At 47.2% G+C, this 22,588-nt stretch overlaps 1 protein-coding gene across 7 annotated transcripts in view; it reads left to right on the top strand.

Moving 5' to 3' along the window:
* Positions 1-22,588, top strand: part of MUS81 (MUS81 structure-specific endonuclease subunit) — a 244,377-nt gene that overhangs the window by 106,420 nt on the left and 115,369 nt on the right. For 6 of the 7 annotated variants that reach the window (XM_075837352.1, XM_075837348.1, XM_075837349.1 and 3 more), the window contains one exon: positions 3,563-3,743. In XM_075837352.1, the coding sequence (XP_075693467.1) occupies positions 3,609-3,743 (135 nt within the window). In that variant the 5' untranslated portion in view covers positions 3,563-3,608. The remainder of the gene's footprint in view (positions 1-3,562; positions 3,744-22,588) is intronic. The other variant, XM_075837354.1, reaches the window with a different exon arrangement.

The raw sequence follows: 22,588 nt of genomic DNA, 5'->3' as shown, positions 1-22,588 counted from the left end.
CTAAAAACACTGACAATTCATTATCTATCTCGTGGAATGGAATTTTCACCAAGACTGGGGAGCTAAGGAATTTATCAAAATTTTGGGAGGTTTTCTCGTTCTGGGATTCTGGTAGACAATTCCCCAATCTGCGTTGAGAATTGCCCTTTTCGGGCTGTTTTTTAACCGGCATAGTCAGGGCATTTATCTTCCCTATATAAAAACTCTGCAATTTAGGAACAGCTCAGCAGCAATGGAGTAATTCAGCAGCAGCGGAAAAGTTCAGCAGCCTTGGAAGAACTCAGCAACAATGAAGAGATTCAACAGCGAAGGAGGAACTCTGCAAACTGAAACCATTGGCTCCGTATCTGTCACTATTGAAATCAATGGTGATGGAAACGGAAACCTTTGGTTTCAGTTTGTGTCAGTCAGGGCTCCGTTCCAACGGAACGTCGGAATGGAGCCCTGACGCCGACGTGAACATAGCCTAAGCAGTTTTTTATGTTTTTTAATCGTCACATTCAAAGAGCTATACGTTTTTTTGTTTTTTTTCCGTCGGTATAGCTGTATAAGGTCTTATTTTTTGCAGGACAAGTTGTATTTTTTAATAGCACCATTTTCGGGCAGCATCAGCGTTTCAGGTAAGTAGCTACATCGACTTACCTGCAAACGCCGATGCTGCTGCAGAATCAAATGTAGCCTCTGGTGCCGATGTGTCCTCGCTCGTCCGAGACGATGCAGGACCTGGGGCAGGAAGTGACGTCACAGCGTGATCTCTGGAGAACACGCTGTGTGTCTGTGCACTGCCAGAAGCTGGGCGTTAACGAAGAGAAGTGGATGATGCTGATTCATCAGCATCATACACTTCTATTCACAACGCCCAGCTAGTAAAAGAAGTAAAAACGCCCAGATGTACATACACAATACACGCCCAGTTGTACTTTTACTTTAAACACGCCCTGTTGTACTTTAGAAAGCCTCATTTGCATAAATATAAAAATGGTCATAACTTGGCCAAAAATGCTCGTTTTTAAAAAAAAACAAACGTTACTGTAATCTACATTGCAGCGCCGATCTGCTGCAATAGGAGATAGGGGTTGCAAAATCTGGTGACAGAGCCTCTTTAAACCTTCCAGATATATACCAAAAGGAGAGTGTTGGGCAGATTTACTAAGTGTGGCGTTTCATAAGGCCTTTACATTTTTTTTCATTCAAAGCTCCTTTTAGACATTTGCCTCAGGGTGCACTTTATTTAATTTGAAACATCTAGGCTTTTTTTTTTTTTTATACCTCTCCACTTTGCAGGCTGTAGCTGTACGCAGGAGTAAGATGCGTCTAAGTTATTAAGAGGTGCACGCCTCTTATTAAATTTGTCGCATTTTCTGCTGTCCGCGCGCCAGAAAGGGAAATCTACTCCAGCTACAAGCCGGCGTAGATTGCCCTTATAATTGACATCTGTTTCTGCCCGTTTTAATTTATAGTAAGCGTTGAGCCGCCGGTGGCCCCACCCCTTCCACTAAGCTCTGCCCACTTAAAATCGTGTAAGCGGCGCAAATGCATCAAAAGTTAAAAAAAATTCTGTGCACATTGCGGCCTTTGATCCATTTGCGACTTTTCTACACCAGAAATCTGGCATAGAACAGTTGATATATTCCCAACTCTATGTACACATGCATCCAGATACCTCTTTGTGTTTTTTGCTCTAGATCAGGGGTCTCAAACTCGGCCGGTTAAGTGGGCCGCCTATAGAAAAAATGGGAAGTTGACGGGCTGCATTACTTTCAAATTTGATACAATACAAAATTATTGTTAATCAATTAGTTATTTGAACGACTATAACACTATATTACTAGAATAATAACACTACATTACTATAATAATAGCGCTAGGTTTAAAATTTGAAATATTTCTCCAAGTGCTTATTTCAACAATCCAGCTTTCCAGTTTAAGTGTCGCTAAATGCAGTCCGGCGGCTCAGTTAGCACACATGTCAAGATTGGGCAGCCCCTTTTTAGATAGTGCCGCAGTGCCCTCTGTGGATGCTGCCGCAGTGCCCTCTGTGGATGCTGCCGCAGTGCCCTCTGTGGATGCTGCCGCAGTGCCCTCTGTGGATGCTGCCGCAGTGCCCTCTGTGGATAATGCAACACACCCCTAGATAAGGCCACAGTGCCCTCTGTAGATAAGGCCACAGTGCCCTCTGTAGATAAGGCCACAGTGCCCTCTGTAGGTAAGGCCACAGTGCCCTCTGTAGGTAAGGCCACAGTGCCCTCTGTAGGTAAGGCCACAGTGCCCTCTGTAGGTAAGGCCACAGTGCCCTCTGTAGGTAAGGCCACAGTGCCCTCTGTAGGTAAGGCCACAGTGCCCTCTGTAGGTAAGGCCACAGTGCCCTCTGTAGATAAGGCCACAGTGCCCTCTGTAGATAACGCCCCAGTGCCCTCTGTAGAGGCTGCCCCAGTGCCCTCTGTAGAGGCTGCCCCAGTGCCCTCTGTAGAGGCTGCCCCAGTGCCCTCTGTAGAGGCTGCCCCAGTGCCTTCTGTAGAGGCTGCCCCAGTGATGTCAGGGGCTTGCCCAGAGCTGGAGTCCCAGGCAGAGCGCTAGTAGGCTCTTCCTGGGACTCCAGCTGTGCTGCTGACATCACTGGGACTCCTGCTCTGGGGATGCCCCTGACATCATTGTCGATGTATGGACAGCGATGTCAGAGGCTTCCCCAGAGTTCCGGAGCAGAGCCGATAATAGCGCTCTGCCCGGGACTCCGCTCTGGGGAAGACCCTGACACACTGTCCATATATAGGTAGCGATGTCAGGGAATTCCACAGAGTCCCAGAGCAGAGCTGATACTAGCGCTCTGCCCGGGACTCCGCTCTGGGGAAGACCCTGACACACTGTCCATATATGGGCAGATATGTCAGGGAATTCCACAGAGTCCCGGAGCAGAGTCGACACCAGCGCTCTGCTCCAGACTCCGGCTCTGGGGAAGCCCCAGACATCGCTGTTCATATGTGGACAGCGATGTCAGGGAATTCCACAGAGTCCCAGGGCAGAGCCGACACCAGCGCTCTGCTCGGGACTCCGGCTCTGGGGAAGCCCCAGACATCGCTGTTGATATGTGGACAGCGATGTCAGGGAATTCCACAGAGTCCAGGAGCAGAGCCGACACCAGCGCTCTGCTCCGCTCTGGGCAAGACCCTGACACACTGTCCATATATGGGCAGCGATGTCAGGGAATTCCACAGAGTCCCGGAGCAGAGGCGACACCAGCGCTCTGCTCGGGACTCCGGCTCTGGGGAAGCCCCAGACATCGCTGTTCATATGTGGACAGCGATGTCAGGGAATTCCAGAGTCTCGGAGCAGAGCCGATACTAGCGGCTCTGTGTCCCGCGGGCCGCAGATGAAAGCCCCAGGGGCCGCATGCGGCCCGCGGGCTGCGTGCTTGAGACCCCTGCTCTAGATGTATACTGACAACTATATGTAAGAAAACGTAGTGTGAATTGAGCCATTTTGTGCTACAGCCCCTGACTTTATTTCAGAATGTATATTTTTTTCTTAGTTGCAACTAACATTATGTATATTCATTTCTTCTCAGAAAACGTGATAGACTTGGTATCCAGCTGAAACTAGAAGTCCAGAAGATGCCTGGTCCGGTCACATTTGGACGTAAGCGACCTCTGCCTCCCTGCCCAAACCCTTTATTTCTGAAATGGCTGACAGAGTGGAGAGATTCTGCTGCTGAGAAAGGACTGAAAACACAATTTGTGTATCAAAAGGTAAGAGACTTCGGGTATGTGCACACGATAACTGCAATTACGTCTGAAATTACGGAGCTGTTTTCAGGAGAAAACAGCTCCGTAATTTCAGACGTAATTGCATGTACTCGCGTTTTGCGAGGCGTCTTTTACGGCCGTAATTTGGAGCTTTTCTTCATGGGAGTCAATGAAAAACGGCTCCAAAAACGTCCCAAGAAGTGTCCTGCACTTCTTTTGACGAGGCTGTAATTTTACGCGCCGTCTTTTGACAGCAACGCGTAAAATGTAAAAGTAATGGGCAGATGTTTGCTGACGTATTGGAGCCGTTTTTTCAGACGTAATTCGAGGCGTAAAACGCCTCCATTACGTCTGAAAATAGGTTGTGTGAACCCAGCCTTAATGAGCAGTGTACCAGACGTATGCTTTAACTGTTATGTTATGTTCACACGCAAACGCAAAATTCGTCTGAAAATACGGAGCTGTTTTCAGGTGAAAACAGCTCCTAAATTTCAGACATTTTTGCAAGTACTCGCGTTTTTCGCTGCGTATTTTACGGACGTTATTGGAGCTGTTTTTCAATGGAGTCAATGAAAAACGGCTCCAAAAACGTCCCAAGAAGTGACCTGCACTTCTTTGAGGCGGGCGTCTTTTTACACGCCGTCTTTTGACAGCAACGTGTAAAATTACACCTCGTGGGAACAGAACATCGTAAAACCCATTGCAAGCAATGGGCAGATGTTTGCACGCGTAATGGAGCAGTCTTTTCAGGCGTAATTCGAGGCGTAAAACGCCTGAATTACGTCTGAAAATAGGCCGTGTGAACATACCCATAACAAATGATCATATGACAACAGGCGTGTGTATAAACATTGCTTGTGTCTATAAAAAGCTATTCATTTTCATTTCAACTTTATTAGTTAAAATCTTTCATTTGCCTCAGGGTGCACTCCGAAAATACTGGATTTTTTATTTAACCCCTTAATGACCGGGCATGTTTGTACCTTAATGACCAAGCCAGATTTGTCAAATCTGGTACGTGTGACTTTATCAGAGAATAACTCTGTGAAAGTTTTGAATATCCAAGTAATTCTGACATTGTTTTTTCGTCACATGTTGTACTTTATTTTAGTGGTAAAAGTAGACTGATACAATTTGCGGAAATTAATAAAAAAATAAAAAAATGGAAGAAATTTAGGTAAAAATTACAATTTTTCCCTATTTTTAACTGCAATATGTCACATATGTACGCACATACTGTACAATTTTTTTAATTCAATATATATTTCCATTCCTTTACTCTATTTTGGCAGCACTTTTGAAAAAATTAAATAAATTTTCAGCAATTTAGAGGACTTACAAATTGAATAATAATTTTATACATTTTGAAGTACATTTTGTTTTCCTGCACCAAGCCAGGTTTTCAGAGGCTCATAGGTCTCAGAGTGATGGAAACCCCCACAAATGACCCCATTTAGAAAACTAGACCCCTTAAGGTATTTATCTAGGGGTATAATAAATATTTTGACCCCACAGTTTTTTGTTAAATTTAATATTTAATATTTTTTCATAAAAGTATCAGCTTGAAGACCGATTTCTTTGTAAAGCGATCATGAGAATGAAGAAACACACCACAAAATCTATCACCCTGTTTCTCCTGTTTTCAAAAATACCCACATTGTTGCCCTAATGCGCTGCCTGGACACACGGCAGGACCCAAAAGGAAGGGAGCACCCGGAGGCTTTCAGGACTCATATTTTGCTTGAAAATGTTTTAGGCCCCACTGTACATTTGGAGAGGCTTTGAGCTGCCAGAACGATAGAAACTCCCCATAAACGACTCCATTTAGAAAACTAGACCCCATAAGGTATTTATTTAGGGCCTATTTACGGATGTAATTCGGGCGTTTTAACCCCCGAATTACGTCCGAAATTATGGCTTGAAAGCGTTGACAAACATCTGCCCATTGAAAGCAATGGGCTGACGTTTGTCTGTTCACACGAGGCATATATTTACGCGTCTCTGTCAAAAGACGGCGCGTAAATAGACGCCCGCGTCAAAGAAGTGTCATGTCACTTCTTCAGACGTAAATGGAGCTGTTTTCCATGGACTCCATGGAAAACCAGCTCCAGTTACGTCCGTAATGGACGCGGCGTTCAAGCTCCTGCACATGCCGTAACGGCTGAAATGACGGGGCTGTTTTCTCCTGGAAACAGCCCCGTCATTTCGGCCGTTACGGACGCTGCCGTGTGAACATACCCTAACAGAGCGATCGCTGTACCTGTCCGTTAGTCCCGGGTGTCAGCTGTAATACACAGCTGACACCCGCAGCGTATGGAGCGGGCACAGCACGTGAGCTGGCTCCATACATCAACCGCCGCACCATGACGGGCAATTAAGTCATAGTGCGCAAAGGGGTTAATGCACAGCGGATGGTTCAAAGTGAAAATTGCAATTTTCTACTGATATGCCATTTTAGTGCATAATATGTTGTGCCCAGTTTGTGCCACAGAAGACAAATACCTCATAAAACGTTAAGCGGGTTCTCTCGGGTATGGTCGATGCCATATGTGTGGGCGCAAACTGCTGCTTGGGCACGCTGCAGGGCTCAGAAGGGAGGGATGCCATTTTGCTTTTGGAGCGCAGATTTTTCTTGGCAGTAGTTTTGTTTGGGGTTTCGCTGATATTTCAGTTTATAATGTGGGGGCATATGTAATCTGTGCGGAGAACATCAGGGCATAATAAGAGGGTATAATAATGCGGTAAATAAATAATAATTCACAGATATGTGGCCGGTGTCGCACTAATAAGTGGCGCCCGATCTTATCTGATTTTGGAACACTCTGCACATTTTGCATCGCCATATTCTGAGAGCCAGAACTTTTTTATTGTTTCACCACCGGAGCCGTGTGAGGGCTTATTTGTTGCGGGACAATCTGTGCTTTTCATTGGTACCATTTTGGGGTACGTACGATTTTTTTTAATCACTTTTTATTCAATTATTTTGCAATCCTGACCAAAAAACAGGAATTCTGACACCGTTTTTTAGGTTTTCTTTTTGCGGAGTTCACCGTACGCTATAAATAAAATTTTCACTTTATTCTGCGAGTTGGTACGATTACGGCGATAGCATATGTATATAGGTTTGGTCCTTTTTTTTAGGTTTTGCACAATAAAATCACTTATTTATCAAAAAAAATCATTTTCTGTGTCACAATATTCTGAGAGCCATAATTTTTTTATTTATTAGTAAAAAAAAGCTGTGTAAGGGCTTGTTTTTTGCAGGACGGATTGAAGTTTTTATTGGTACTATTTTTGGGTACATGCGATTTTTGATCACTTTTTATTCTTTATTTAGAGAGCGGTGGTGACCAAAAAAATTGCGATTCTGTTTTTATTGATTTTTTTGGGGTGTTCATTGTGCAGGAAAAATAACATTACAGTTTTATAGTTGGGGTCGTTACGAACGCGGTGATACTAAATATGTGTACTTTTTTAACGTGTTCATTTTTTTTCTATAATAAAAGTCTTATTATAGGAAAAAAATGCATTTTGTGTTTATATAACTTTTATTTTTACACTTTTTTTATAACCGTTTTATTACTTTTTTTTACTTTTTTTACTTGTCCCACTAGGGGACATTTAGACTTGCAGCTTTGATCGCTGCTAGAGTACATTACACTACACACGTAGTGTAATGTACTCTAACTGTCATTGTGACATGGCATCCCGGAAGTCATTGTCTGACCTCCGATTGCCACAACAAGCATCGGTAGCCCCCACGATCACTTCGTGGGGGCTGTCGATGTACTTCAAACCACTTAAATCCGTCGCCGCACTTAAGGGGTTAATTGCCGAAAGCAGCGGCGATGGTCCGCTGTCCGGCGAGACTGATGTGTCAGCTGTCTAGGACAGCTGTCAGCGCGGGCCTGTCACTCTGTGTTTACACAGAGTGACAGTTTGAAATACTGACGAAAATGAACGTTATGGTGCGGGAACTAGCAGCCGACCATGACGTTCATTTTCGTCACTGGTCGTGAAAGGGTTAAAACCATCTAGGCTTTTATTTATTTTTTTCTTTAGGCGGGATTCACACGACCGGGTCGGGTCCGAGCCCGAGTGCCGGCCGGTAAAATCGGCCATTCTGCCCGGCCGGTTTGCATAAAGTTATGCATCCGTGCCGGGCCGGGCAGATCCGGACAGTGACATCAGCGGCAGCTCCTGAAGGGGAATCCCCATGTGTTCGGGGATTCCGCTTCAGGAGTTTCCCCTGATGTCACTGCCCAGATATGGACAGAGACATCAAGCGCTCTGTCCAGGAGCGGAATCCCCGAACACACGGGGATTCCGCTCCTTCAAGGAGCTAAAGTGCGGCTAGCACATAGCAGAGCGGGGAGATACCTCCCTGCTCTGCTATAGTGGCGTCGCTGCAGTAGTAGCAGCCGCAGCAGCTGCTGCTACTAGCGGCGCCATCTAAGGTGTCGCCGAGCCAGGGTGCTTTTAACAAGCAGGGGAAGGGAGCCAGCGCAGCGCTCCCTCCACCTGCTGTACACCCCGGCCCTGCAACACAGTGTGCAGCGATGCCATTCGTCAGAATGGCATCAACTCCTCCTCCTCACATGCACTCTGCGCTGTGAGGAGGAGGAGATAGAGCGCAAGCCACGGGAAACCCGGCCATCACTCGGAACACATTCCGGTGATGGCCGTGTAATACCCGGCCCCATAGACTTCTATGGGAGCCGGGCGGCCGGGTGCCCGGGCAAAGATAGAGCATGTCCTATTTTTTGACGGCCGGATTTTCCGGCCGTCAAAAAATCGGTCGTGTGAATAGCCCCATTAGGGGTCTATCATTCCTAATGCAGCCGGGTGCCGGCCGATTTATGAACGGCCGGCACCCGGACGGGAAACCCTGCCGTGTGAATGAGGCCTTATCAAGATTTTTATTTTGAAAATATAACAGCATATAAAACATTATACATTTTGCCCAAAAATTTGCACGCAGTGCAATATACAAAGTTTCACAATGTAAGAACCGTATATAAAATGTATAAACATCAGTGGGAGGTAGCCTCCCAACCATCTAAATGGAGTATAAATCGAAATGTAGTGGTACTAACTGTACCATGTTTGCATCAAGATAGTGCAATAGTCAGGGGACCAGGCCCCAGTGCAGTAAGAGTCGGTACGTATAAGTGCCACAAATGTGATATCGCACCAACACAAGACACCAGACAACAAAGGGAAATGCATACAGACAAAGTGCACGGAGTAAGGTCACAGAATCTGTTCAGAACATTCCATCCAGCCAGAGAGGTAGATCAGCACCACCCCGGAATCCAGACCACACTGCCCAAGTTTGGACAAAGAGCACTGATTTGCCCCTATCCGCGGACAGCAACTCCTCCATCCTCATAATCCCGTTCACCTCCGTTACCCATTCCTTCAAAGAAGGTACAGTATGAGACTTCCAGTGACGAGGTATCACCGTTCTCGCCGCAGTCAGGAAATGCCTAAAGACACCCTTTTTGAGGTCTGGGAGTGATCCAGGGACCATGGAAAGTAATCCAATAGAAGCTGAGGTCGGGACCTCAGTGTGAAAGAGCTTGTTACCTAGGTCAAAAAAATTTCCCCAAAAGGGACGTAGCTTGGGACAGTCCCACCAAATATGCAACATGGTTCCAGGAGCCTCCCCACACCTCCAACAATCAGCAGACACATCAGGAAATATCCTATTCAACAACGCAGGACAACAGTACCACCTGGTAAGTATCTTGTAGTTATTTTCTTGAGCAAAACAAGACGTTGGTAGCTTGTGAGCTAAAAAGAAAGAAGTACCCCATTCCTCTTCAGAATGCTGAACCCCCATTTCCTCGTCCCATGTGGTAGTGAAGGACAGTTGAGAGAAAGAGAATTTGGGCAGAAGGATCCCATGTAAATAGGACAACACGTGAGAAGGGGCAGTAGTCAAGGATAAATAATGTTCCAGAGGAGTCCTGTCCTGTAGCAACACAAGACAGTCACCCATGGAAGAAAGATAGGAGCGTAACTGTAAATCGGACCACCAGGTTGATCGTCTCCCCGGGCATGCATCCAAGACAGCATTCATTGATAAGATGGCACCGTCACGAGTAAGGGTCTTAGCCAAATATCCACCCTCCCTTCTCTCCCAACAGAGGAATGTATCAACACCCACTGCCGGAGGGAAGGAAGGGTTATCATAGAGAGGAGTCAGAGGACCCGGGCGATGAACAAGGCCCACAGCACCATAGATTCGCTCCCAGACCACAAGAAACTGACGTGTGAGGAAAGGCAAAGAAATAGTTTGTCGCTGAAGGACAGATAACAACGGCAGAGAGGACAATGCAAGAGGAGACATAGCTCTTTCAATGCGCACCCATTGCTTACCCGTTTCCGAACGGAACCAATCCACTACCCTCATAATCATTGCAGCTTGATGGTATCGTTTAAAGTCTGGAAGACCCGCGCCCCCGTCTACTTTTGGCCGACTAAGGACAGCAAAACGGATGCGAGGCTTAAAGGAGCCCCACACAAATTTAGTTATGGCCCTGTGTAAGGTTTTGAAAAAACCCGAGGGTACTACAATAGGGACGGTCTGGAAGATATATAGAAATTTCTAATTTCAAATTCCTCCGTCAAAGATGGCAAAGAAATCATGGGAGTTGTAATGTACGCAAGGAGATCATCTGCATAAAGCGCCAGTTTATGATGCTGTGAGCCAACACGTACACCATTAACATTAGGGTTGCTCCGCAGTGCCACGGCCAGGTGTTCCATGACCAGAACATACAATAGGGGCGAGAGTGGGCACCACTGTCTCGTGCCATTAGCGATAGACAAAGAGTAAGATAAAAGTCCGTTAACACGAACTCGAGCAGTAGGCCTATGGTACAATGCCATTATCCTATCCACCATAGTAGTGCCAAGGCCGACCTGCGTCAGGACACTGCGGAGGAACACCCAGTGCACTCTGTCAAAAGCCTTTTCGGCATCCACCGAGAGTAAGCACATTGGTATCTTACGGGATTGGCAGTATGATGTTAAAAGGAGAGTCTTGTTAGTATTATCCCGCGCTTCCCGACCGCATACGAACCCCACCTGATCATCCAGGATCAAACCAGGCAGTAACGGCGACAGACGAGAGGCAAGCAACTTCGCGAAAAGTTTTACATCAACATTGATTAGTGTGATATGGGCCTGAAGTTAGCGCACGATGTCGGATCCTTGCGTGGTTTTGGTAGGAGGGTGATATGAGCCTCGAGGGACTGAGGAGCAAAGGGACACGAGGAAGACACAGAGTTAAAGACTTTCGTCAAAAAAGGAGCCAGTTGATCCTTAAATGTCTTATAGAATTTGTTGTTAAATCCATCGGGCCCCGGACTCTTGCCCAAGGGTGAGTCTCCAATTGCACGCTCCACTTCCGATTCCACAAAATCCTCCTCGAGCCCCAAAGCCTCCCCCATCCTCCAAGGACGGCAACGCAGTATTATGCACATAACGGTCAATTTTATCCCGTAACGCCTCCGCCTGCATATCGTGAAATTGACCTTTAATATTATATAAAGCCGAGTAATATTGTCTGAAGCAATCAGTAATACCAACCGGGTCATGAACCTCACTGCCCGAAGAAGATATAATTTTAGGGATGTAGGACGCTTGTGTACGGGGATGTAATATACGTGCCAAAGACCTGCCACACTTGTCCGCAAATTCGTAGGAGTGCTTCCTCATCCGATCCCTGAACCGAGCGTGGGACTGATCTATCAGGGAGCGTAAAGATTCTCTCGCCGTAGTAAGATCCGCAAAAACCAGTGAAGATGGAACCCGTTTATGACATGATTCCAAATCCCGTATCTGAGTAAGGAGATGCGCAATAGTTACCCCTTTTTCTCGCTTCAAATGTGCCCCATGTTGTATCAGCACTCCTCTAATGACACATTTCAGCGCCTCCCACTGGAGTGGCAGGGGAGTAGAGTCATGCTCATGGACCTCAAAAAAACCTGAAAGCGAATCCTTAAGGGCCGACACATACACTGTATCACGTAATAAATTATCATTAAGTTTTCATGACTGGAAATTCGGTACCGAATCAGGAAATGGTGGCTAATCAAAAAAGCGTCTATCCGACTATACATATTATGCAGTGGGGAGAAGATAGTATACTCTCTTACCTGAGGGTGCAGAATCCTCCACACGTCAATCAGTTGCATGGAATGCATCACAGTTTTTAGTGCCCCCAAGTGCAACTTAGGAACAGTAGACCTGCCCGAGGAGGTGTCAAGCCTGGAATCGAAAGTCAAATTAAGATCTCCTCCCACAATTAAAACGCCCTCGGTGAACTCTTCCAATTTCTTCAAAAACAAGCGACCCACTCTAGCCTGATCCTGATTAGGGAGGTACAAGTTAGTCAGGGTGAAAATCGTATTTCGGAAGGACAGTTTGAGAAAGACGTATCGACCACCTGGGTCAACCAGAACGTCAATGATTTTGTGAGAGAGCGATTTGTGGAGACATATACTAGCGCCCTTGGACTTGGACTCTGGGTTGGCACTGTGAAACCAAGTCGGAAAATATCGATTTGTGAACTGTGGCGTATGGCCCACCTGGAAGTGAGTCTCCTGTAGGAACAAGATATGTACTTTGTGCATGTTATATAAAACTTGCGAGCGTTTTTCCGTGACATTAAGCCCCCTAGCATTAAAGGTAGAGACTTTCGATTTCGCCATCGCCACCTCCTACCGAAGGAACTCACGAACAGAATGCGCTAAAGCAGTGGTGAAAAGAGCAAGACAGACAAGGAAGGGAGACACGACAACAAAGACAGACAAACGGGCGAAATAATCACCCACTCCTTGATCTACTCAAGGAGAAACAATCCAATATACACCGGATTCAACCAGTGAGTCCCTAAGAGGAGAAGTGTCAGGACAAGGTCTATCCAGCGCCCCGCACCCCCCAACCCGGCAAATTTCAATAAAGCAAATAACAATATAACAGAAAATAAAGGAAAACCAAGGCACTTAGCATGATACCCTATGGCAGTTAAATAATAGTATGCAGCATTAGTAGGGACCTAAAGAAACCTCTGCAGAGAACACCCCTGAATATAGTCAATGTCAACATAAATGCACATACAGGTTAGCAATACAGGGAATATATAAAAAATGTAAACATTCACGTTTGTAGCGCATTGACAGCAATCAACCAACACCAATTAGCCACCAGATCTCCATTAGCAATCACTTATAACAAGAGGCAGACCCAAACAGCAATGGCTATATCAATCACAGAATACAATTGCGTCAGATGAGAAACACAAGAGCTGTTGCAGTTAACTCTGACAACAGGCCGCAAGGAGACATAAGAAGGGCATCACATCGGCTCAGCAGGACGATCCTCATGACGCCTCATCGGAAAAGCAGGAGAACGACCTCGCCTGCGTGACCGTGGACGCGGCGGCGGGATGGGAACATAAGGCCAATCAGGAAGGGAGACTCTAGGCAAACGGAGAGCAGCGCAGAATTCCGGAACATCACCTGGGTCCCGAACACTCAGCAGTGTCCCATCCCTGCGAACCTGCAGCTGGAAGGGGCGACCCCAGGAATAAGAGATCTCGTGTTCTCTCAAGACGTCCAGCAAAGGACGTAGCACTCTGCGCTTGTCCAGAGTCATCCTGGACAAATCAGACAGCAGCTGGATCTTGACCCCTTGCAATAAAACCTCGCCTTTGTCTCGGGCCTTCCTCATGATCTGCTCCTTGGGAGAAAAGAAATTGACATGGCATAGCATATCTCTAGGCCTATCAGGATCCGGGTTACGAGGGCCTAGAGTCCTGTGAGCTCTATCCAGTTCCAGAGGGTCATCAGCAGGGCGCCCTAGTAAGGTGTTAAACAGAGACTGTAAAGCAGGGATGAGTTGACCTGGAGAGATATCCTCAGTGATGCCCCGAAGCCGAATATTATTGCGGCGATTCCGATTCTCATGATCCTCAGCAAGGTTAAATAACGCATGAATGATCCAATCGGTCGGCATGAGAAACTTGCTGTTGTGAAATAACGGAAACCTCGCTTTCCATCCGCTGCACTTGATCGGACAATTGGGATAGATTGGTGGTAAGAGATTGTATCTCCGATTTGTACGTCGTCTCAAGACGGTTTACATAACGCTCCATGTCTTGTTTAGTGGGCAGTGCAGATAATTGTCGTCTCAGGCCCTGTAAATCATCCCCTAGGATAGTAGAACCACCCAATTAAGATGAGGGATGAATAGCCATATCTCTGGGAGAGGTAGAAGGCAGCAATGCAGGCCCCAGCACATGAAGGGAGGAAGAAGGAGAGACCCAGCCGCCATGACAGGCCCCACGTGGCGAGCAGTCCCGCGCAGGCAGCGCCATCACAGCCCCAGAAGAGCTCGGTTCTAACCCATCCAGCAGGGAGGGAGGCTGCCCCGGCGAACCCGATATCGAGGAGATGACAGCCCCTCTGGAAGCAAGGTCCCGGTGCCATCTCGTCTCCCCTCCAGCGGCGCCATCTTAGATGATGTTCCAGCAGAAGCGTCGGTCAGGAATCGCTGGATGGAGCCGGCTGAAGACATCTGCCATGTGCAATAAGGAGTCCCCGTGGAGGCCTTGGATTTCCTGACCATCAGGCAAGTAAAATGAAGCTTATTAATTAGCTTATGATCGGGTTAGAGCAGGGGCGTAACTAGGATAGACTGGGTCCCATAGCAAACTTTTGACTGTGTCCCCCCCTCCCCTGGGAGTCACACAACCCCCCCCCCCCTTGTAGATAGTGCCTTTTTTACAGCCCCCCCTGTAGATAACGCCATACAGCCCCCCCTGTAGATAACGCCATACAGCCCCCCCCTGTAGATAACGTCATACAGCCCCCTTTGTAGATATCTACAGAGGGGGACTGTATGGCGTTATCTACAGGGGGGACTGTATGGCGTTATCCAGAGGCGTAGCTAGGTTCTCCAGCACCCGGGGCAAAGATTCAGTTTGGCGCCCCCCCCCCCCCAACCTCTTTCCCGACATCTCCTTCCCCCTCGCCGTGTTTGTTTTCTCTACCAATCGACGTGTCATTTCTTTTTATGTAACGCGAGCATAAAATTATTTGTACATTTCACAAGCAATATGGTTCTATACACAACACAAGAACCAAGCTCACTACATATATACAACACGAGCACAAATACAGCTCAATTTAGTGCAACCCCTGCCGTATAGGTTTGTACGGCGTAAAACTACAGCTCCCAGCATGGCCCAAACAATGGTAAGGATATGCTGGGAGACGCTGTTTCACAAAAAAATATCAGATCATAATCATCTCGCTGCAGATCATACAGTGACTACATTACTGATTAGAGGCAGAATAAACATTTACATTAAGTAACTCACCGGTGACGTCTCAGATTCTAGTTCTTTTTCTCCATTTGGTCCAGACCTCTGATAAATTCTTCCGGTCACAGCCCATTTCTGCAGTTTGCCGCTCACATGTCTTCAGCTTCTCACTTTTCCAACATTTCTGCACCTATAAATAAATATAAAGTTATCATTATACCACACACTACGCCCCTAAATATAATAGCGCCATACACTGCACCTCTAATTATAATAGCACCATACACCGTGTCCCACACACACACACACACACACACACACACTGTGACCCCTGTAGATAGTGCCTGCCATAGAGCCCCTGTAGATAGTGCCCCCATATAGACCACCCCTGTATATAGTGTCCCACAAATAACTCCCCCTATAGTGCTCTACAGATAGCCCACCCCTGTATGTAGCCCCCCTGTAGATATAGCCCACCCCTGTATATAGTGCTCCACATATAGTCCACCCATGTATATAGTGTTTCACAGATAGCCCACCCCTGTATATAGCCCCCCCTTGTACATATAGTCCACCCCTGTATATAGTGCTCCACTAGATAGTCCACCCCTGTATATAGTGCTCCACAGATAGCCCACCCCTGTATATACTATATACAAAGGTGGGCTATCTGTGGAGCACTATATACAGGGGTGGACTATATGTACAAGGGGGCTATATACAGGGGTGGGCTTTCTGTGGAGCACTATAGGGGGAGCTATTTGTGGGATACTATATACAGGGGTGGGCTATATCTACAGGGGGACTATATACAGGGGTGGGCTATATCTACAGGGGGACTATGTCTACAGGGGGACTATGTCTACAGGGGGACTATATCTACAGGGGGACCATATCTACAGGGCTGGGCTATATCTACAGGGCTGGGCTATATCTACAGGGCTGGGCTATATCTACAGGGCTGGGCTATATCTACAGGGCTGGGCTATATCTACAGGGCTGGGCTATATCTACAGGGCTGGGCTATACACAGGGCTTGGCTATACACAGGGCTGGGCTATACACAGGGCTGGGCTATACACAGGGCTGAGCTATATCTACAGGGGTGGGCTATATCTACAGAGGGGGGCTATATACAGGGGTGGGCTAAACACAGGGGGGCTATATCTACAGGGGTGGGCTATACACAGGGGGCTATATCTACAGAGGGGGGCTATATACAGGGGTGGGCTATATCTACAGGGGTGGGCTATATACAGGGGGAATATATCTACAGGGGGCTATATACAGGGCGACTAGATCTGCAGGGGTGGCTATATGCTGGGGTGGGTTATCTATGGAGCACCATATACAGGGGTGGGCTATATCTACAGGGGGCTATATACTATATAGCCCACCCCTGTATATGGTGCTCTATAGACAGCCCACTCCAGTATTTAGCCCCCCTGTAGATATAGTCCCCTGTAGATATAGCCCCCCTGTAGATATAGCCCCCCTGTAGATATAGTCCCCCTGTATATAGCCCAGCAGATATAGTCCCCCTGTATATAGCCCAGCAGATATAGTCCCCCTGTATATAGTCCCCCTGTATATAGCCCCCCTGTAGATATATTCCCCCTGTAGATATAGTCCCCCTGTAGATATAGTCCCCCTGTATATAGCCCAGCAGATATAGTCCCCCTGTATATAGCCCAGCCCTGTAGATATAGTCCCCCTGTAGATAGACACCCCCCGTAGATAAAGTCCCCCGTGTAGGCAAAGTCCCCCCCCCCCCCAGATACAGCCACACACTTCTATTGCAATTAAAAAAAATAAATAAATTTCAAACTCACCTTATTCCCGCTCCCACGCCGTCCGGCAGCCATGGAGACCTGCTCTCTTCTGCGCTGGTCTCCAGGGGGTTGAACGCAGCGTCTATGAAAGGCGCTGATTGGCTGGGCAGGATGACTTTCCCTGCCAGTCAGTCAGCGCCTTTCATCGACGGAAGCGTCACTGGTACAAAAGGTACCAGTCGCTTCATTCGTGGAGAGGCGCTGAATGGCCGGGCACGGAACGTGCCCGGTCATTCATTGCTTCTAATTGTACCTGTGTCCTTGCGACACAGGTACAATTATAGTGCAGGAGGAGGTGGCGCTGGCGCCCCCCTCCGAACTGCGCCCGGGGCACATGCCCCGCTTGCCCCCCCCCCCCTAGCTACGCCCCTGCGTTATCTACAGGGGGGACTGTATGGCGTTATCTACAGGGGGGACTGTGTGGCGTTATCTACAGGGGGGACTGTATGGCGTTATCTACAGGGGGGACTGTGTGGCGTTATCTACTGGGGGGACTGTATGGCGTTATCTACAGGGGGGCTGTATGGCGTTCTCTACAGGGGGGACTGTATGGCGTTCCCTGCAGGGGGGGCTGTGTGGCGTTATCTACAGGGGGGACTGTGTGGCGTTATCTACAGGGGGGACTGTATGGCATTCTCTACAGTGGGGGCTGTATGTCGTTAGCGCCATACAGCCCCCACTGTAGAGAACGCCATACAGTCCCCCCTGTAGATAACGCCATACAGAGCCCCCCCCCCTGCAGGGAACGCCATACAGCGCCGCCCCCCCTGCAGGGAACTCCATACAGCGACCCCCCCCTGCAGGGAACGCCATACAGCGCCCCCCCCCTTGCAGGGAACGCCATACAGCGTCCCGTCCCCCCCCCCCAAAAAAAAAATGCGACCTACAGTGTTGTTGTGTCCTACAAATAACATGCATCCCCTATCCACAGGATAGGGGATACATGTGTGATCGCTGGCAGCGATAGGGAGAACGGGGGACTGAAAGTCCCCCCAAGTTCTCCATGACTAACCTCTGACTTCTGGCGTCTGTGTCGGCAGCTCAATAAAAATGAAAGGAGCGCTGGTCACGCATGCGCACAAGCGCGACCCGCGCTCCATTCATTTCTACGGAGCTGCCGACACAGACCCCGGAAGTCCGAGGTTTGTGATGGGGAACTTCAGGGGAATTTCAGTCCCCCGTTCTCCCTATCGCTGCCAGCGATCACACATGTATCCCCTATCCTGTGGATAGGGGATACATGTCTTTTGTTTACTGGCAGAGCGGGGAGATACCTCCCTGCTCTGCCGTAGTGATCAATGGCGTCCCGCTGTAGCAGCCATAGCGGCTGCTAGCGGAGCCTCCGGCCATGGTGGGGGCCCGTGCCGGCAGGCGACACGGGCCCCCTCATGCTGCGGGCCCCGGCTGCTACGGCGGTAGTTACGCCACTGGGTTAGAGAAGTGCAGGAACGGAGCTCTCAAGCAGCACGTCTGGTCAGCGCCATGTCCAAGCCACGCCCCTTCATCTAGGCTTTTATAATAATACTAGTCTGCTTTGCAGGCTGTACCTGACTGCCCACTAGGAGAAAGTATATGCATTCCTAGCTGAAGTGGTCGCTATCGTAGGAAAGCCTTTTCATGTACTAATGGTTGACGACTGCATGGAATGAGCTTTAACCCCCTTAATGACCAGCCTATTTTAAACCTTGATGACCAAGCAATTTTTTAAGTTTTTCCATTCTCGCATTCCAACAGGTATAACCTTTTTATTTTTGGGTCAACATAGCTCTATATGATATCAGCATTGTGAGAAACTAGACATGGACCGCACAATCCACAGTATATACGTTGATCTGAGCCGCTAGGCATAATTTAGAAACATGAACATGAGGTTCTTTGTAAACATTTTGATCAAACTGTATAAGCCCACTTGCCACTTCACGGCGACCTCTTTAAAGTGGGTCCCTACTCTAGCGGTTGCAGCACCGCATGGCGGCTACCACCACCGCAGCACCGCTCCTGTATAGTGTATCCTCCTCATTTCCTTTGTTTTACTTGGTACCAGCACTCCACGCATTTGAAAAAATACCCAGCTGATTTTAATTCCAGAATGACCTCATAAGTGTTCCTGCTCTTGCTTGTGCTCTCAGTTGGCCACTGGGGGCGCATGGCAAGATGAGCTCATTCCATCTGTTCACATGTTGTGGTGCTGTATGGTGGTGTCTGTTGCTGTAGTGCTGCACTTGTGGGGGGACGTGGCCCAGAGCCAAGGAGGCTTGGCACGGTCTGAAGGCATGGGTGCTTTTGGGCCGCTGGGTTGCTCCCTCTGCAGGAGCGGTGCTGCGGTGGTGGTAGCCGCCATGCGGTGCTGCAACCGCTAGAGTAGGGACCCACTTTAAAGAGGTCGCCGTGAAGTGGCAAGTGGGCTTATACAGTTTGATCAAAATGTTTACAAAGAACCTCATGTTCATGCTTCTAAATTATGCCTAGCGACTCAGATCAACGTATATACTGTGGATTGTGCGGTCCATGTCTAGTTTCTCACAATGCTGATAGCTCTATATGGGCTTGTTTTTTGCAGGACAAGTTGTATTTTTTTTAATAGCACCATTTTGGGGTACATATAATTTATTGATTAACTTTTATTAACTGTTTTTGGGGCGTAATGGAAAAAAACCCAGCAATTTCGCCACTTTTTTTTGCGTATAAATAATATAATAACTTTATTCAGTGGGTCATTACGATTGTGACGATACCAAATTTATATAGTTTTCTTATGTTTTACTATTTTTACACAGTAAAAACACTTTTTTTTTCAAAATTGTGTTTTAGTGGCTCCATATTTAAAGAGCCATAACTTTCTTATTTTGCTGCTGATGCAGAGGGCTTTTTTTTTTTGCGGGACAACTTGTAGTTTCTATCGGTACCATTTTGGAGTAGATGCGACTTTTTTATCACTTTTTATCACATTGTTTTGAAGGCAGGATGAACAGAAAACAGCATTGGCGATCACTAATGGGTTAAGGGAGTCATATTGACTTCAAGAGTCTGTTGTAGATACATGCTAGTGCTGAGTGGAGCCATGTTTTAACATAAAGGCTCAGGCCACATGGCCACTAGCGCAAGTATGTCAGGGGACCCTTTGTGTTTAATACAGTGGTGGGTATTTTGGTGGAAAAATGGGGAAATGGGGGTAGTCAATTGGGCAGCTAGGCTCCTTCCCATGTCTGTCAGTCTTAGGCCGGATTCACACGAGCGTGTGCGTTTTGCCCACGCAAAAAACGCGGCGTTTTGCGTGTGCAAAAGGCACTTGACAGCTCCGTGTGTCAGCCCCGTATGATGCGCGGCTGCGTGCTTTTCGCGCAGCCGCCATCATTATGACACTCCGTTTGGATGTTTGTAAACAGAAAAAGCATGTGGTGCTTTTCTGTTTTCATTCATAGTTTTACAGCTGTTGCGCGAATCACGCGCGTCCCACGGAAGTGCTTCCGTGTGGTGCGTGTGATTTTCACGCACCCATTGACTTCAATGGGTGCGTGATGCGCGAAATACGCCCAAAGGACGGACATGTCGTGACTTTTTCGCAGCGGACTCACGCTGTGTAAAAATCACGCAACTGTCTGCACGGCCCCATAAACTAATATAGGTCCGTTGCACGGACGTATATACCGTTCGTCTGAATAAGCCCTTAGGGTATGTTCACACGGCTTAGCAAAATACGTTTGAAAATATGGAGCTGTTTTCAGAGGTTTTTGTCGCAACTCACGTTTTTCGCGGTGTATTTTACGGACGTTATTGGAGTTTTTTTTCAATGGATTCAATGAAAAACGGCTCCAAAAACGTCCCAAGAAGGGACATGCACTTCTTTGATGCACGCATCTTTTTACGCGCTGTCTTTTGACAGCGACGCGTAAAATTACACCTCGTGGGAACAGAACATCGTAAAACCGTTTGCAAGCAATGGGCAGATGTTTGTAGGCGTAATGGAGACGTTTTTTCAGGTGTAATTCGAGGTGTAAAACACCTGAAAAAACAGAAGCAGAACGCCTACAAACATCTGCCCATTGATTTCAATGGGAAATACGGCAATCTATTCCGATGGCGCATATTTTTACGCTTCCGTTTTGAAAAAACGGTACGTAAAGACGAGCATGTAACTTCCTAAGCCGTTTTTGGAGCCGTTTTTCATTGACTCTATAGAAAAACAGCTCCTTAAACGCCCGTGAAAAACGCGAGTTTGTTTAAAAAACTTCTGAAAATCAGGAGCTGGTTTCCCTTGAAAACAGCTCCGTATTTTCAGAAGTTTTTTAGTAAGTGTGTGAACATAGCCTTTTGCGTGTTACTCCATTATACTTTTTTTTTAATCCGCAGCGGTATAATTTATGCTTCAGAATCGTTGCATTTTTGTTGCGGCTTATCCCTATTGAATTCAATCAGGAGGTTAAACCCACAACAAATAGCAAATGTTGTGATTTTTAGGCTGGGTTCACACAACCTATTTTCAGACGTAAACGAGGCGTATTATGCCTCGTTTTACGTCTGAAAATACGGCTCCAATACATCGGCAAACATCTGCCCATTCATTTGAATGGGTTTGCCGACGTACTGTGCCGACGACCTGTCATTTACGCGTCGTCGTTTGACAGCTGGACACTTCTTTGAAACGTAATTTGAGCCGTTTTTCATTGAATTCAATGAAGAACAGCTCAAGATTACGGGCGTCAATGACGCCTCGCAAAATGCGAGGAGGAGCATTTACGTCTGAAACTACGGAGCTGTTTTCTCCTGAAAACAGTCTGTAATTTCAGACGTAAAAGCCAGTTCTCGTGTGCACATACCCGTAACAGTGGAAACTGCCACAAAAAAAAATCTCGAAAAAACAAAAAAAACAACAAATTTAATCGAAAAAGTGTATATTTACCCCCCTAGCGAGGGCTCCTTGTTCCCCGGCTGTTCTCTGTGCTGCCGGCCTCCTTGAATGATGTTTCATCCGATATGACTGCTGTAGCGGCCACATAGGCTACAGCGTCATCACAGGAGACCAGCAGCACGGTGAACAGAAGGAGCCATTGGTATGCGTAATGCCAGTGATGGTAAGTATTGGCTTTTTTTTCAACTCTGTTTTCCACAGCAGCAATTCCTGACAAAAATGTGCACAACAATTTGGTGCGGTTCATCAGCCGGAATTCACGCCAGGCTTTAGGTCAACTTTTACCCAGCATACCTAACCTATGGGAACATATCCTTAGGGTATGTGCACACACAAAATCAAAAACGTCTAAAAATACGGAGCTGTTTCAAGGGAAAACAGCTCCTGATTTTCAGATGTTTTTTAAGCCAACTCGCGTTTTTCGCTGCCTTTTTCACGGCCGTTTTTGAAGCTGTTTTTCTATAGAGTCAATGAAAAACTGCTCCAAAAAGTGACATGCACTTCTTTTTCGTGGACGTTTTTTTACGTGGCCATTTTGAAAAACGGCCGCATAAAAAACGCTCCGTCGGAACAGAACGCTGTATTTTCCATTGAAATGGGCAGATGTTTGTAGGCGATCCGCTTCCGATTTTTCAGCCGTATTACAAGACGTTTACGGCCCGAAAAACGACTGAAAACACTACGTGTGCACATACCCTTTCCCATACTTTTCTTCTGTTTTGCATTCATTCCTGGTCTTGGCGCCTTACATTTTTTTTTTTACCAAATC

Source organism: Rhinoderma darwinii, chromosome 9, assembly GCF_050947455.1.
Source record: "Rhinoderma darwinii isolate aRhiDar2 chromosome 9, aRhiDar2.hap1, whole genome shotgun sequence".
NCBI lineage: Eukaryota > Metazoa > Chordata > Amphibia > Anura > Rhinodermatidae > Rhinoderma > Rhinoderma darwinii.
The sequence above is the reverse complement of the archived record's forward strand: the minus strand, read 5'-3'. Positions and strand labels throughout refer to the sequence as shown.